Below are 16,631 nucleotides of genomic sequence, written 5' to 3'. Positions count from 1 at the left end.
CCTTCCTTCTCTTTCTGGCATAGGGCTGATCTCTGGGTTACGATTTTATCAAGACAAGCTATGGGGAAAGTGTGTCCCTCCACAGGATGTTGGAGTGCATCAGCACTGAGAAATGATGGGCATTTTAACTGAAGAACTGTACCTTCTCCACTGATGAGCAAACCTCCTCATGTCCTGAAAAGGACAGGCTTAGTTCTTACTAAAATCACCAGATTATAACAACTTTAAAAATTATATTCAGCATTTCTCTGGATCAGAACAAGAAAAACATGATCCCTATGTCCTTAGGGCAGATAGGCTGTCATCAAGTATCAGTTTCCAGGAGCTCTTTTATGGCCAACATGTCACAACTTACCAGTTCAACACCAGAGGTTTATATACCTCTGACTATGAACTGCTGCTGGGGTGGGTTACTGTGCTGCCTTCTCAGAGGCATCTAGTTAGCCACAATGGGACCAGGATGCTTGTGTCTTATATAGTACATATGCAATGAAAAGTACTAATCTCTTTACTACCCCAGGGCCTTTTCACTATACAGTGATCTTATGAATGGGATTTGGAAAAATAAGAGCTAATTCTACAAACTCAAGGATGGCTTGGAATGTGGGGAATTTTAGTTTCATATTTTTTCTTGCTCTTTACTGCATAGTATTCAATGGGAAGTTGTAAAGCAGAAACTGGGCTTGAAGCTTTCAGGAAAGAATGCTGCTGGGCTAGAAGCCCAGTTTTCAACTAGTAAAACTGGCCTAGGAGTGATCTGATACATACGTACAACATACACAGAGGAGGCAAAAGCCCATAGCATTGAAATCCATAGCTGGTTTATTCTAACCATCCAAGAACTTTATTTTGATAGAGCAGCAGGCACTTTACATGAAACCAACTCCATACTTAGCCCAGCTATTCTTACCTATGTACAAAAAGCCCTCTTGCATAAGAAAAACCCTTCTCCAACCCCGCAAAACAGATGCTTGTTGCTTCTGACACCACCACAAACATTTGTTAAATTTAAATTAAACTCTCTCACGCACGCACATACACACAGTGGGCTGGAGCAGTAGCCGTTCTGGAGACAGGCAGGTCCACACATGTGCCAACCCCTCTTCCCTTTGCAGCGCAGGTCGCAGGTAGTCCCCTCCCGGCTCTTGAAGAATCCGATAGTCAGAAAACATTAACACATAAAACCTCCCCCTCCCACCTTGGTGGTTAAAAAGACTTTGCTCCAAGAAAGGAAGGAGACACCCCCCCCCCCAGAGTATTTCAGTAGATTGTGGTTCCCAGAAGGATGGACCAAAGTGTCGGTGTAGCCAGTTCCTCCCGCTGGCTCCAAAAGAGTTCTTGGGTGTCTCAACTCAAGTGAACATGGCCTTTTAAACAGTTTTTCGTGCGGTAAGAACTCTGACTATGGATCCTAAGCCACCTACTGCTAATGCCTGGGAGAGTGAAAAGAAAGAAACAAGAGTTAGTGACCCAGAGGAACCAGGAAAAGGAGAGAGTTTTACTTCGTGCTTAAAATACTAATCTCCGTTCATTATGTAGAACCTCTTCTTTCTGTTGCTGTTCGTTCAAGATCCAACCAGGGGCCTAGAAATCAATCTTTATGTTCCCTCCTTAACTTGCATGACACTTCCTTAGCTAGCCACCTCACTCAGAACTACAGAGCAATGCTTTTTTCTCCTGGGCTTCTTTTTAAGCCGAATTTTTAAATTAATATTATTAATGTTTGCTCTGTCTGTCCTTAGCCCCAAGGAATTGCTCTTTAGAAAAGTAGGATAAGCATTTTGAGAAGACAGCAGGAGTCTGTTCTGCTTTCTAGGGGGAGAAGCTCCCCACCTCCTGAAACCAGTTAAGTAACTCCATATAGTTTGGAATGTGGTCTTTTGCTGCCTTAGCACTGACAGAACAATTCTCTTCCTCCAGTCAGCAGTTGTGGGTAAAGGAAGAAGTTGTGAAGCAGGATCCAGTGGAGTAGTAAACATGTTCTATCCAGCTACAACTAAGCAGTGGTTTGGGAATCAAACTATATTCATTCAAATGTGCCTATCTGGTAATTTACCCAACACAGTGACAAACAGTACTTTTAAGTATTTACAGAAAGAGATTTATTCTATACATTTACTCAACATGCAACTATCCATGAAAGATTCTCATTGTACCACAAAACATGAAGCAACAGCAAAAGAGCCAAACATGAGTTGAACACGCAGCATCTGTAGAACCTGAGCTTTCTAGAGTAGTGTTTGAATCTTGATGCTCCCCAGCTCAGCAAACTGGACTTAACCCACATGAACAACTCAGAAGAAGCACAAAGGGGAAATTATTTGTATTTTTCCACTTCTTGCCAGCTGCAGTTAAACAAGAAAATGAAAGGAGGGCAGGAAGCTATGACACTCTCTATTTTTTGTGTCAAGACCAGACTCAACCCCATGCTCGAAACTGCTTTAGGCTGGTGCAGTTTCCTGCCTTCAGCCAGATGCATTTGCTTTTGGTAACAGCACAAAACCACAGGACAGGCATTCCTTTCTGCACTTTTAGCCTTGCAGAAGGGCGTAAAAGGATCCATACCAAATCTCACGTGGAAATGCTCTGCTGCTGGGAAGGAGCTGTGGCAACCCTTCCTATGTGGGAAGTGGGACTATGTGGGAGCCAACCATCAGAATTCACAACCCACCCGCCCCCAAGCAACAGTCCCCACCAGCCACATGCTGCCGTTTCCATTGGAAACAAGAGAGCAAGCAAAACTCAGTTTCATGTTGTCATGAGAACATGTTCTCATCTATCCACCCACTGGTACATATACTTTAAAGCAAACTGCATCTTTAAAAGTCCAGTATAGACCATCCCTGTACAGTGGTACCCCGGGATACGAATTGACCGCGTTACGAAATTTCCGGGTTACGAAAAAGTTAGATTTAAAAAAACTGTTCCGGGTTACGAAAGATTTTTCGGGTTACGAAATTAACTTCGGCGCGAAATTTAAATCGGAAGCGCGGCTAGCGGCTTTCCAGCGCCTTTTTGGGTTGCGAAATGTATCGGGTTACGAACGGCGCCGCGGAACGAATTAATTTCGTAACCCGAGGTAGCACTGTACTTGTAAGCAAGGGAGATTCACACCTAACACTGTGCCACTGCCACAGGGATGACTTCAGCTTGACAAGTTATGTTTTCCATCCTGCACTTGAGGCAAAGTAATTCCATACAATGAGTGTAGTCATGAGCTCATAACAATCAGCAGGACCAAGGCACACAGCCACACTCTTGTCATGTATAAAAGCCAAAGGTATGCATGCAGAAGATACTGTACAAACAACAATGCTTTTCTTTGCACACTTCTGGCATTAGCATTTGCATGTCTGAATGTGTTTTGCTGAACCTCTCTCCCTTGTTTTCTACAAACAAGATGACTGAAGGCTTCATTTACCAAGCTGCGGCACGACCCAAAGCACTATCTCTCATACAAGTTTAAGCAGGCATTTATCTTGTTCTGGAATACACATACAAAGCCTTATTCTATTTCTTGGTCCAACTTACTGATGAGTTGAACAAACTGACTTGTTTTAGGTAAGAGAATTTTAGGAAGTTTCAGGAGGAGTGTCTAAGGAAAGAGACAGCACTTTAAAAAAGAGAGAGAGCTCCTTGGTCTGTCAAACTATGAACTGCGGCCCACCTTCAATCTGAAGGAGAGACATTACATACCTTTTCATGCCACTGAAGTAGTATTGCACTGCTATTGTCTGTTGGTTTTTCAAATCCTTTATATATGTATTTCATTAACAAGTCAATACCGTTGCTGTCTAAGGAGTTCACCGCCTGCTCGATCTCACTCCCTTTAAAAGAGGTTAGGACCTTCAGCACCACTTCTTGGGCCCGCTCCTAAAGAGAGACACATGAAAAGTAGGATGAGGTCCCAGATGGGGGAAACTGACTTCACTGGAGTTTTCAAGTGTGCTCTTACAATACAAGCAGTTTGTAAGGATTCAGTCATATTGGCATTTGCCATGTCAGACAGTGACATCCCACCCCCAACGATTCCCCTTACCTTTGCTGCCTGGTTCTTTGTATTAACAGGAGAATTCTGCAGAGCTGCATGGAATGCCCTGAGCATGTCACCTGTGCAGCAAAGCAAGTCAAGGAACTAAAGGAGTTTAAACACATCACACAAAACCAGTACTTTGCTCTGAGCCTGGCTCACCCAGCACTTGCTCTATAGTTGGTTCTCAATGGAGAACATTTCAGTTTGCCATTGGGAAACCCTAAAGAAATAAGAAGACTTAGAGGCACCAGTTATGAAGTGGCATACTTTGCTTTTGAGCAAAGGAAATGACAGAATTCCCCCTTTACCAAAGCCACAGAAACGTTTTTGGGGACGAGTCGGGTCAAGATGTCCCTTGAGGTCAAACAACCTCACTTAATAGAAAACTAAAGACGTTTAAACTTGAACAAGTCTTGCAACTGCTGAGCAAGGGTTCTCTTAGAATTTTCTTCATTACACATCACTTATTGCAAGTGCATGTTGCTCCAAGTATCAAAACTGAATCCCCGCACCTGGAGCAACTGTTCACAGTGATACTGTCAGGGGAATTTCTGTGACCAAAATCAGAGCTCTGTAGAGTTAAAGAACTCTACAGAGCATCCAATGAAGGAGACTCAACTCTTAAGTATCACTGGACCTGTCTTGTCTAACTCTCCCTGCATTACAACAAATATGATTCTGCTAATCCTTTTCCGAAAGGTTTTATTATTGCTTATGTAACTGCCTGGGAGTAAAGAAAGACAGCAAAGGGACAGCTGCTGATGTATTTGAAACAGTTTAGTTGGTACAGACAAGACACACATTAATGTTTAAAACACCATATACGTACCAAAAATCACTAGACACTTAACTCTTCCCAATACTATTTCACCTGGCAATAGATTTTCCAAATTCTCTCGTCCCCAAAGGATTTTATCCATGAGAAGTTTTTGCTCTCCTTTCCCAAAAGGACTTTTTGCATAAGCACCAATCTGGGTTATGTCCCCAGGAGGCTGGCAGCAGAGTTATTTCGAGCCTCTGTACATCAGTTTGGCTTCACTTGCTCACTGCAAAGCATACTAGCCTTTGAGGAGTTACAGAACAGCAGCAGAAGGGGATGGGATGCTTCTTTCTTCCTCCAACACCAACTCAAAATGGTTTGCTTTCGTTCATCAGCCATGGCATTTTCACAGTCTTGTTTCATTCTCTAAGAGAATCTTTCACATCCTTAAAACAGGATTTCTATACTGACAGCAAAGCACTGTTTTTCTAATTTCACTGTCTGGAAAAATAAATGAATCCTTTACATCGACTTATCTGGAACCACGCTCAAATTTACAAAATCTCTGCATTGCAGAAAACCCTTGGTCCTTGAGTTGTGCTCTGTTCAAGGTACTATTCCATTCTTTTACACCTTGTTGTGGCTCTACACATAGCTGAGGATGTGGGCTGCAAGGGGATCTAGTAACAAGCAAGCTGCCTTGGATGCTTCTTAGTGGTGATAGTTGTATAGATGGACTACTGGAGCCCTACAGAAAAGTGTGTAATACAGCACCATTAACGACTAAATGAAAAAGTGGTTCTCTTTGTGAGATGTTAGTTTATAATTTTGTGGCCTACTTTAGATTACAGATTTTATCATAACCGCTCCAAGAATGGAGTCATTAAAAAAGACAAGAGTCTACCTTGAGCAAACTGCTCTCATATCCAGTACAACCAACCAAGAAGGGATTGGGTTTCGCCAACTTTAAACCATGTCCTATTCGTAACACAGAGACAACTGTTTTCTACTTAGCCAAAGAAGAGCTTACGAACACAATGGCAAGCGAGTGTGGACCCATGGTAAAGGCCAAACAGAGCAGAGATAAAGCACCTGGAAGAGCCACATTGTTATAAACACACACAACACACACTCAGCTGGCAAGGATCTAGTTGAAAAATTCAGACCATCTTCACCATTTCTGCTCTTAATTCTGCTCTTTTGAGCCGAATTCCCTCTCACGCTTGTGCCTCCTAACGCTTATCCTGGGGAATCTAGGGGGTTATTTTGACTAGATGTATGCAATGGCAGCCCAAGGGAAGTTGCCACACAGCATTAACCCCAGCAGCTTAGTAGAGCATAGTGCTTGCACCCATAAAAGTGTGTAAAAGCCACTAGGTGTGTAACATACCAGTACTTTCCTTCCTGAGAGGAGAGCTAGGTTAGACTATGAATGTATTATTTCATTCTGACAAGACAGAATCGAGCCACCATGCGCTGCTGCCCCTGCCTGACCAAGGCAAGCTCACCTTTGTCGCTTGAATCTGGCCAGACAAGTGCCTTCTTGCCGCGCCTGATTCCGCATGACAGACGCATGCATCACAGCCCTTGCCTTGGCTGGCACACCAGGGACAGGCCTCAGGGTGGGGCTCACCTTCATACCTTCAGCCATTTGCCCTGAAACACTGCCTTGTCTTTAAGCTCTTTTCACCTTTCCTGACCGCACCCGTTTGCAGACACTGGGCCCAAGCACACTGCAGAAGTAATCCAGTTTGAGACCGCTTTAGCTGCCCTGCCTTAGGGCTGGGGAAACCTGGGGACTGTAGTTTGTTGAAGTGGTTTTGAACTGGAGTATTTCTGCAGTGTGTTTTGGCCCCAGTTCAAGCACCCAGTCTGTTAGCTTTCAAAGATAACACAGGCATGGTTACCTTGAATGAACCTCCTTAACCTCTTTGGTCTCCACTGAACCAGGGCAGTTAAAGCAGTCTCATAGTGGGTTGTTTCTGCAGTGCCTTGGGCCAGAGAAAGCTAAATGGCTCACAAAACTACAGCTCCTGGGATTCCCTAGAATGGAGCCAAGGCAGTTAAAATGGCGTCAAAGTGGAATATTTCTGCAATGTGTTGCAAGATTCTAAGTCATTGGGGTAAGGAGAGAAAAACAAACCCCGAAGGACATGGGAAGGAGAGCCAGGAGCCTGTGTCCCCATCGGCCCAACCAGGCACTTTATCGTAGAGTTGTAGGAGACCCAGAAAGGGCCGTGACCCAGTGCAACCCCTTTATTCTGCCATGCAGGAACTCCCAATCAAAGCATCCCCAATGACAGATGGCCATCCAGCCTCTGCTTAAAGACAGCCTCCAAAGAAGGAGAATCCATTGCTCTTTGAGACATATTTCACTCTTACTCTCAGGAAGTTCCTCCGAATGTTGAGCTGGAGTCTCTTTTCCTGGAGCTGGCATCCATTGCTCTGGGTCCAAGCTTTCTCCCTCCTCAAAATGACATCCCTTCAAGTATTTAAACAGGGCTCTGGTATCACCCCTTGACCTTCTCTTCTCCAGGCTAAACATCCCCAGCAGTTCCCTAAGGCCTTCCTCATAGGGCTCCATGGTTTCCAGACCCTTCACCATTTTGGTCTCTTCTTTGGACACACTTCTCAACGTCCTTTTTGAATGGCTTTGCCCAGAACTGGACACTATACTCCAGGTGGGACCTGACGAAAGCAGAATAGAGGGGCGCTATGACTTCCCTGGATCTGGACACTAGACTTCTATTGAGGCAGCCTAGGATCGCATTGGCCTTGTTAGCTGCTGCATCACAGCACTGACTCTCGTTCAGCTCCTAGGTCCCTCAAAGCAGGTGTCCCTCATCCTCTACCTATGCCTTTCATTCCTTAGCTCCTTTCCGAGAGCCAGGGGACCAGACCCTTCACCCTTTCAGCCGCCCTCCTTTGGAGACGCTCCAGCGCCTCAGTCCCCTCCAATGCTTCCCAACGCCTTCCCCGGAAAGGATATTGCCGCAGCGCCGCCTCCACCTCCGGCCCGAGGCCCTCCTCCTCCTCTCCCTCCTCCGCCGCCGCCGCTCCCGCTCCGCTCCCGGCCTCGGCCTCCTCCACGAAGCGGTTCTCGTCGAACTGGTCGATGTCGAGGCGGCGGAAGCGCGAGGAGAGCGAGCTCCGCGCCATAGCGGCCTCAGGGAGGAGTCCCTTCAGCGGCGGCGGCAGAAACACTACTGACTGCTTTCCAGTGTCGCTCACGCCGGAAACGGAAACCCCGCCTGGCCGGGGAAGGGGGCGTGGCCGTAGAGGCTCCCTCAGCCAATGGCGTGCGTCGAGGTTGGGAGGGGGAAAGAGAGCTGGGGGAAAAGGGGAGGAGCTTCGCCTCGGGGTTTTTTCTTCGATTTGATTGGTGCCTTCGCTTCCCACCCACGTGACTCTCAGCCCCACCCCTCTCAACCGCCTGCGGCGGTTGAGAGGGGCGGGGCTGAGGGTCACGTGGGTGGGAAGCGAAGGCAAACTACAGTTCCCAGCATTCCCTCACACCTTCAGCCATGGCAGTTGCAGCTAATGTCTCACAAAGCTGTAGTTCTCAGCGTCATCCCATAGCTTTGAGCCGTGGCAAGTGGTGCCAAACTGGATTAGTTCTGCCGTGTGGCTGCAGGCGACGTCTCACACAAAACTACATTTCCCAGGATCCCCTAGCATTGAGCCCAGGCAGTTAAAGCGCTCTCAAACTGGACGATCTCCACAGTGTCTTTCAGACCTCCCTCAGCAGAAAACGTAACGCTTCATAAGCCTTCGGTGCTTCCATCGCTGCATCATCTAGAAACAGAACCCAAAGGGAATAATAAACGTTCAATCCGAAATCCATCTTTAAGGCTTGAAAATGAAAGGCCAGGCCATTCGCGTCAACAACGTAGGCTTTTATTTCGAAGGTTTGAACCTGGAGGCAGAGTTCGAGATACGGCTTTATTAAAAAATACAAGGTATCTGAGAAGAAGAAGGAGGAGAAAAACAACCAATCAGAACAATTATTTTAATGTACAAATCCAAATACCTGCAGCAAGCTTCAGCGTTTTCCTCGGGATCCTAAAAAATAAAAACAAATCCTCAAAGAAACCCAAGCCCTAAATCAGGGAGGCAAGCTTTGAAACCACTTTGAAACCACTTATTCAGACCAGATTAAAACAAAATACAAAGCGGGGCAATTTGCTTTTACACCTCGGACGCGTGCGGACGAAAGGGACCTGGGAAAAGCCCCGCTGCGCACGCGAAATACAACTTTGCTGCTGAAATATCTCAAAACGTTATCCGAAACAAAGAAAGAGAGCGCTTCCCCGACGACAAATGTCTGGATGAAAGAAGGAGCTCAGGCTAGTTCTGGTGTCTTGCTCCGTTTTTATTTCATTCGAAGGGGAAATCCAGGGTTTAGTTTTTCCCTCCCGGGGGAGGCGGAAAAAGCAAACCATAAGCACTATAAAACAGCAAGGTTAAGTGCTTTAAGGGACATGTCGAAAGCACTCTGATAGGAAAGGCGTGCGACGAGAGGCGTGTGTGTTTGTGCGGAGGGAGATGAAGAGACGCGCCGCTACAGACGACATACAACACATTTCGATAATTTAAACATTAAAAAAGGCAAGAGGCAGCATTTCAGCAGCAAAGTGCTCCATAAAAAGTATGTCACGGAGGAGAAGGGGGGAAACAACCACAGGGCCAATGTCTCAGAGGAAGTACGGTGTGGTCGTCCGTGGCGGGATCACGCGCTCCGAGTCGGGGACGGCGCGGAAGAGTTTGGGTTCCCTCGTATTTACGTCTTTGAAGACCATGATGGAGGCGATATTTCCGCAGCGGTAGCAGTAGTTCGGGGCGGACCACACCGTCACCAGCTTCTCGTCGAACATGAACTTGTAGCCTTCGTGCACCAGCTGGTGCGCCCGGCAAATGAGCTTCAGGTTGTTGATGTGCACAAACTGGTGGGATTTAAAGCGGGAAGGAAAGACAACAGTTATAGCCCAGAAGAAAAGCAATCTGCCGTTCACAGATTCATTCATGAGACCAACATAATCCCACAGGAGAAGCATTTTCCATGCGCAACTGGATAAAATGCTATCCTTTGAATCACTGTGTACAAAGACTTCTAAATATGAGTTTCAATAAAGTAACGGCAAACAGATATACACTGGCCACCGAATATTATTAAGGCATCAGGTCAGGAATAAGATGGAGGGAAAGGTTTTGCCCTATATTGTCTTGAGAGCAAGAAAACATTCCCATAGATCTCATATTTCCACCCCTGAACAAGCAAAACAGGATTCAGCTGTTGTAAGTGCTGACAAGTTGCCTTGACTAAAACAATATATGCATCTGACATATTTGCGAATGACTGCATACCTGCCATGCTTTCTCCAGCAATATTTCGAGTTTAGGTCAGAACTGCTGCCCAGCAAATAACTGATAAACTGACCCTTTTATAAGCTGGCGCTCCGCTTTTATTCCGTTACCTCATTGGTGACTTTGGCTCCAAAGAGCCAGCCTGCCCCTCGAGGACTAATGGCCCACGTGTCGACGTCTTCTGGGTCCGACCAGACAAGGTCACAGAAGGCTCCTTTGTGCGGAATCTCTTGGTTACGCTCAATGGTTCGGATCTGATCTAGCGTTTTGATGTCTGGGGATAGGCCTCCATGCACACACAGGATCTGCTCGTCTATTAACTTGAGAACAAACAGAGGGATAGGATGTTATTAGCCCTATAAAACCCAGGAGACACTTGAGGAAATATATGGTTTGAGAAGACAGTGTCCAACAATGGACTTCTGCTAGGAGAACAATAAAATCCAGTGCAACTGGAAGGAGGTTAGTTGCCTCTCTGCTCCGGTCAACTGTGCGGCCCTAAAACCAGATCTGGAGGCCTAGGAATCCCTTTGGGGCTGGTTTCAGAAGGAAGAGCTGACTACATTCAATGTTCCTCTGTTTCAATTGTCAAAAGATACACTACAAACATAGAGAGCCTGTGTAGCAGTTTGACTGTTGGAACAGGACTCTGAGAGACCAGAGTTCAAATCCCCACTCAGCCATGGAAACCCATGAGATGGCCTTGGCTAAGTCATACTCTTTCAGTCTCATGAGGAAGACAATGCCCCTCTGAACAAATCAGGCCAAGAAAACCCTATGATAGGTTTGCCTTAGAGTTGCTATTAAGTTAGAAACAACCCGAAAGCGCGTAATAAAACTAACAGCCTCTTACCGCTGCTACTGTGAGCATGTCAAACACTTTGGTGCAGTATCTCCAGGCATTAGCATTGCCGTATTTCGTTTGGCATTCATCTATTACAGAGAAAAAGAAGATGAAAAATGTTTTGTGACAGCTTTTCTGTCAGGTACATGGAGCACGTGGCCCTGGGATGTTGTTATATATTCCAATACAATGCTCATTTTTCTTTTAGTTGTGATAAAACCCCTTATCTATAATCTGATATTTAAAAAAACCAAGAACTTCTGGGGAAACAAAATCAATTCATCGCAGTTTTTATGCTGAGCATAACTAAGAATTGTCTTTTCAGGAGATGGAAAACTTACCATAAAATCCATACACTTGTGTTATCTGCCTGCTTTCATGATTTCCACGCAGGAGAGTGATGCGATCGGGCCATTTTGCTTTCAGGGCAAGAAGGTAAGTAAACGTCTCTAGGCTGTAATAGCCTCTGTCTACAAAATCACCCTGCAATTAAAACAACATTTAAGTGGATATTGCACAGTAAGTACAGCAGAAAAAAGTCCAACTATTGTTGACAGGACCTAATTGTTTTATTTTATTTTCCATTAGCCCTCATTGGACTAAAAGTTAAAAGCAAAGAGGCAAGATGCATGGAGCAAGAGAACAGGGGCCAGTACAATATGAACAGCTCCCTGCTTTACCCGGGGGGGGGGGGGGATGTATGTATTTTTTTTTAACACCATTTATACATACCATAAATATGTAGTTTGTGTCAGGGACTTGGCCTCCTGTTCTGAATAATTCACATAAATCATAAAACTGAAAGACAAAAAGCAGCAGGAGATTTTTAGCTAGGTAGGTCTTTACCGTTTGTAGACTATGTTTTTACTGAATTACTATGAACTCCATACAGGTATAAAGTTGATCTTTTTGTTAACAAAATATACAGTAGGGTTGAATGGTTTTTGATTGAATAATCACAAACTCAACAGAATAAGGTGCAGGCAGTTAATGCTCAGTCCCACAAATGTAATTACATTTCTTAGAACGCTTGGTGTTATTAGCATTAATACATGTGAACAGGAACACCGGTTTCTTTCTAAAGCCTAAGGCATCAAAGAGAAACCTCTGAATCTCCAGACGTTTGGGGCTTTCAACACTCAGAAGCCACAACCAATGGTTCTGCAGTCCAAAATATCTAGAAATATCCACAGGTTGCCCTCCCTTGCATCCAGTTCTTGTTCCTTTTCTCCCTAGATTAAAACTGGCACAATGCGGGACATGCTTGCAAGCCTTAGCCCTTCCTCTCTTGTGCTGGAAGGGACACTGTAAAGGAATGGTGCATGGATGCGAAATCTCACCTGTCCATGTATGTCGCCACAGACTGTAACTGGTGTAGAAACAGGCTGCACATTAGATTCTTCCAGAAGCAGGTCACACACGTAGTCACACAAGCGCTAGAAAGAGGAATAGATTTCTGGTCAGCACAAAAGTTCTCCGCACATCAAACAACACAACCATGAGCCAAGAAGGCTCTAACAGGAACGTTTCAGGCTAGGACTGGTTGATTTAACCACATTATGCCAGCAGATGTGGAGCCATACCAGCTGCCAGTCCATTTCCAATCCCAAATCAAAGCGTTGTTTACAACCCCTAAAAAAACTTACCTATAGGATCACTCCCTCCCATATATATATCTATATGGACCAAAAGATAATCTCAGAAGACTTTTAGGGGCCTACACCAATTGAGGCACAAGAGATGACTATCAGAGTCCTTTTCAGGGTTGGCAAACATGTATGGCATGTCCTCCTTATTGTTAGTGCTTACTTTTCAGCATAAAGACATTTTGACTCTCCAGATAGTTTAATCTTACAGTGTTTTCACTCTTGCTGCTAACTGTCATCAAGGCAACTCTGACTTTATGAGAACCCTATGAATGGGAGACCTCCAAATTACTCTGTTATCGATATCCCTGCTCAGATCTTGCAAACTCAGGGCTGTGGCTTCCTTGGTCTGCTTTCTTTTCCCTACTGCCTTCTATCTGTCTTCCCATGATATATCCAGAATATGACAGTCTTGATTTAGACATATCAGTTTCTAGGGAGAGTTCAAGCTTGACTTGCTCCTGGACCAATGTATTTGTCTTTTGCAGTCCACCATTTCCACAAAACCCTCTTTCAGAGATGCAATGCTGGTCAAGACCCTTCATCACAGTCTATGTTTTCCAACTTTACAAATCCTTATCTATGTTGCAGAAATGCAATGAAACCCGTTCAGTGAATTGTGCAGATGCACATCCAGGTATTATCAAGAGTGCTTCAACGTGCGCCTAGAGCTTGTGATGTGTATCGATTGCACATGTTGTGTCCCAGCACCCTGTTGCCAGTGTCCAGATGCACAATGTGGAGCACCCCAATGCACAGTTGCCAACTGCACATTGCGTTGTGAAGCATCAGTCATTCCACTGGCTACCACTATGGAACAGATGCCTGTGCTGTAACATCACAGCAGCCCTAGGTTGAATACGGATGTTGCAAAACTACTCAATTCAATGTCGTGTACATGTAAGGCCATTTACAAATACGTTACGTCCCGAGCAGAATGCCAACCGTTGTTATACTAGCATACCGTTTTCTGAATATACATGGTGCCTATAAAAGGTACATTTAGTTGTTGTGGGAGCTTGGGGAAAAAGACAGCGCATGTGTCTTTCAATATCCTCACACAAAGGGATCGTGGAAAGACTCCAATCTGCAAGGAGCTAAGGAAGCAGACCCAGAACACAGTGTATTAAACTGCAAGCCTGTTTCCTAGAGACAATTTCTCTTGCAACCTGCCAAGCAAACTCCCGCTCAAAGGGAAAGAAGGCATCCTCATTGGTTGCTGAGGAGGGGAAGGGGACTGTATGCAACGTCTCTGTGGTTAGACCATTGAAACAGGACTGGGGAGATCCAGGTTCCAGTTGCTACTCAGCCCTGAAGGGTCCTCTGCCAGGGCAAGTAAGGCCTGGGTTCAAATCACCCTTCGGCTGCAAAGCTCAGGGGATGATCCCACTATCATGCTAACTCACTTCAGAGTTATCGTGAAAGGGAAACTATGTGCATTACTCTTTGGAACAGAAACAGGATGTAAATACATATCGTAATAAAAGCAGCTTAATGTTCAAGAGAAAAGCAACAAAAGTCTCCAGAAAGCAACTGAGGAAAAATGTCGTGGTTACAGTGTCTGCATTGATTTCAGAGGTTCACATTTAATGTTCTCACTAGGAAGTCTTGGGCCGGTCACTGCCTCCGAGGCCGACCCGCCTGGCAGGGTTGTTGTGACATAGCCCTAACGCTGCGCAGATGGAAACAGGGACACTGCGCAGCCAAGATGGCGGAAACGCAGAAGGACAAACAAGCCAGGAAAGACCGCAGCAGTTTGCTTTTGCCTGAGTCTCCTGGGAAGGACAAGACTCTGCCCTTTCCTCTGCTCTCGCTCTCTTTAAATGCCTCAAGGGCTGCTGCCCAGAGAGAAGGGGCAGTTTACTTTCTGCTGCCCAGAGGGTGGGACCAGGCGTAATGGCTTTGACTGACAGGAGAGTAGATTTCAATTGGACATTAGAAGAGCTGCTCAGAAGGCGGCAAATATCCCCCAATGCCAAGATGATCAAAGTGAGGCTGCTGTGCTTTGGCCACAAAGCCTTTGCCTATAATAGGAAAGAGGGAGGCAGCATGGCCACAGCAGACCTTCCTAGGCTTGAGTTGACTTCCTCAGATGCAAATGGCCAAGGTGCCACCCATAAGGGCCACTTTGGAGGATCCAGAGACATGGCCAGTTAGTCTGCAGAACCAGCCTACAGAGAGGCCTTGGATCTCAAGAGTTAGCACCCTGGACTTTGATGGGCTTCAATCTACTTCCTCAGATGGACTTATTATTCAAGCAGACTGAAGCCTAGGGAAGCCCCTGCTGCCAACCTCTTCCTTCCAGTGAGTTTCAAAGGGGCCACAAGATCCCTTTATGCGATGATGATGATGATGATGATGATGAGGAAAGCTCATGGCTGCCGGCTTCTTCCTTTCAATGAGTCTCAAAAGGGCAACATTATTGTTATTGCCATGATGATTTCCAAATGCCTCGTTTAAGGAAGCAGCCAAAGAGAGGCGCCCAGCCGCCGAAGGGGGACCCCAGCCCAGTCTCCTCAGCCTCCTCCTTCCCCGGTTTCCTTACTTTGAGGTCGTTCTCAGGCAGGTATTTGCAGAGCCGCGCGATCTCCACGTACTTATCCAAGTCCAGGGGCGCCATTTTGGGAGAGAGAGCGGGAAGGAAGAAGAAGAAGCAGCAGAAGCCGAGGAGGAAGGAATAGCAGGGGGAGCCCAGGGGGAAGGAAAGGCAGCAGGACCGGAAGTGAGGCCTAGCACTTCCGGTTTGGGGTTATTCCAAGCTGGAAAGGCCTCCCTTGGGATTCAGCGGCCTCTGCGCATGCGCAGACTTTGCGGCCTACTTTTTTTCCTCCTCAGGAAAAACAAAAACAAAAGAGCGACAAAATGGCTCCTTCTCCTTTCCTTCCTCTTTTAGATTCGACACGAAACGTCTTCCTTAGCCTTACTCTCTGGCTTTTTTTAAAAAAAAATCCGCTTCCGGTTTCCTCTCTCCGCCGGAAAGAGAGGACTTCCTGCCCCGTTGCATTCTGGGAGTTGTAGTTTTTTGGGGGGAATTAAAAACCCTCTCCATGGTTTTAGTTGGGTCTTTTTTTGTTCTTGTTGTTTCTGGCTTCTCATGGCGACCCAAAGGCAAACCTCTCCCGGGTTTTTCTTGGCAAGATTTGGTCCAGAGGAGGCTTTGCCCTTGCCTTCCTTACCCTGAGGAGGCTGAGAGAGTGTGACTCCTTCCTTGCCCAAGGTCCTCCAATGGGTTTCCATGGCTGTCTCCAGAGACCTAGTCCCAGCACTCAGAACCACGAGGCCACCTTTCCTTCCATTGTTTCGAATTGGGAGCCGCTTTGAGCCCCAGTTTTGGGAGGGAAAGCAGGCTATACATAAATGGGTGCATATGTGTGTATATAAATGTGTGTGTGTGTACGTAAAGGTATTCTCCTTTCACATAGATTTAAATATATTTAAATATAATTAAATATTTAAATATATCTTCATATAAATATATATAGAGAGACACACATATATAAAGGTATATTTAAATATTTCATTACTATTTAATTATATTTAAATATATATTTAAATGTATGTTAAAGGAGAATACCTTTACGCTTACATATACATGCACACATATATGCATATTACATATATATAAACATACATAACCAAATGTTTCTGGGGAAGTAGACTTAAGTCTTCAAAAGCTCATGCTGCCATATATATATATGTGTGTGTGTGTGTATTATTTACGGATTTGATTAATATGTTCTCTCTAGAAACATCTAGGTCCTCCAGTACAACTCTATGGTTAACTATATATTCAGTTTTATATATATATATATATATATATACACACACACACACATATACAAGATCCTGTGAAGAGAAGCATGTGTGTATATATGTGTGTGTGTGCCTATACATCTATCTGTACATATGTTATTCGTCCTTTTAGACTGATGTGTATTTTAACTGATATTGTTTGTTTGTTGATTGTTGTTGTTCCCTGCCTCA

The 16,631-nt window shown here is 45.3% G+C and overlaps 2 protein-coding genes across 2 annotated transcripts; both read right to left on the bottom strand.

Moving 5' to 3' along the window:
- Nucleotides 1-799: 799 nt before the first annotated feature.
- Nucleotides 800-8,014, bottom strand: LOC149308071 (actin-related protein 2/3 complex subunit 5-like protein). The gene is made up of 4 exons (XM_089535021.1): nt 7,783-8,014; nt 4,040-4,112; nt 3,697-3,873; nt 800-1,433 (listed from the first exon to the last, which is right to left on the bottom strand). The coding sequence occupies exons 1-4, from the start codon at nt 7,950-7,952 to the stop codon at nt 1,371-1,373; spliced, it is 483 nt and encodes a 160-aa protein (XP_089391147.1). The 5' UTR covers nt 7,953-8,014; the 3' UTR covers nt 800-1,370.
- Nucleotides 8,015-8,674: 660 nt separating this feature from the next.
- On the bottom strand, nt 8,675-15,506 carry LOC149308070 (serine/threonine-protein phosphatase 6 catalytic subunit). Its single transcript, XM_089535020.1, has 7 exons — nt 15,193-15,506; nt 12,342-12,437; nt 11,734-11,799; nt 11,343-11,484; nt 11,011-11,090; nt 10,268-10,477; nt 8,675-9,736 (listed from the first exon to the last, which is right to left on the bottom strand). Exons 1-7 carry the CDS (start codon nt 15,265-15,267, stop codon nt 9,488-9,490), a joined length of 918 nt encoding a protein of 305 aa, XP_089391146.1. The 5' UTR covers nt 15,268-15,506; the 3' UTR covers nt 8,675-9,487.
- Nucleotides 15,507-16,631: the final 1,125 nt, after the last annotated feature.

Source organism: Sceloporus occidentalis, unplaced genomic scaffold (genome assembly GCF_023333645.1).
Source record: "Sceloporus occidentalis isolate IW3139 unplaced genomic scaffold, rSceOcc1.0.p SCAF_8, whole genome shotgun sequence".
NCBI classification, from domain to species: domain Eukaryota; kingdom Metazoa; phylum Chordata; class Lepidosauria; order Squamata; family Phrynosomatidae; genus Sceloporus; species Sceloporus occidentalis.
The sequence above is the reverse complement of the archived record's forward strand: the minus strand, read 5'-3'. Positions and strand labels throughout refer to the sequence as shown.

Coding starts and splice junctions, on each gene's coding strand:
- LOC149308071 (XM_089535021.1), bottom strand. CDS start 7,952: ATGGCGCGGAGCTCGCTCTCCTCGCGCTTCCGCCGCCTCGACATCGAC. Junction 3,874..4,039: donor CAAAGAACCAGGCAGCAAAG/GTAAGGGGAATC, acceptor GTCTCTCTTTAG/GAGCGGGCCCAAGAAGTGGT. Junction 1,434..3,696: donor TACTTCAGTGGCATGAAAAG/GTATGTAATGTC, acceptor TCACTCTCCCAG/GCATTAGCAGTAGGTGGCTT.
- LOC149308070 (XM_089535020.1), bottom strand. CDS start 15,267: ATGGCGCCCCTGGACTTGGATAAGTACGTGGAGATCGCGCGGCTCTGC. Junction 11,091..11,342: donor ACAAGTGTATGGATTTTATG/GTAAGTTTTCCA, acceptor TCTCTGTAATAG/ATGAATGCCAAACGAAATAC. Junction 10,478..11,010: donor ACATGCTCACAGTAGCAGCG/GTAAGAGGCTGT, acceptor TTTGTTCTCAAG/TTAATAGACGAGCAGATCCT.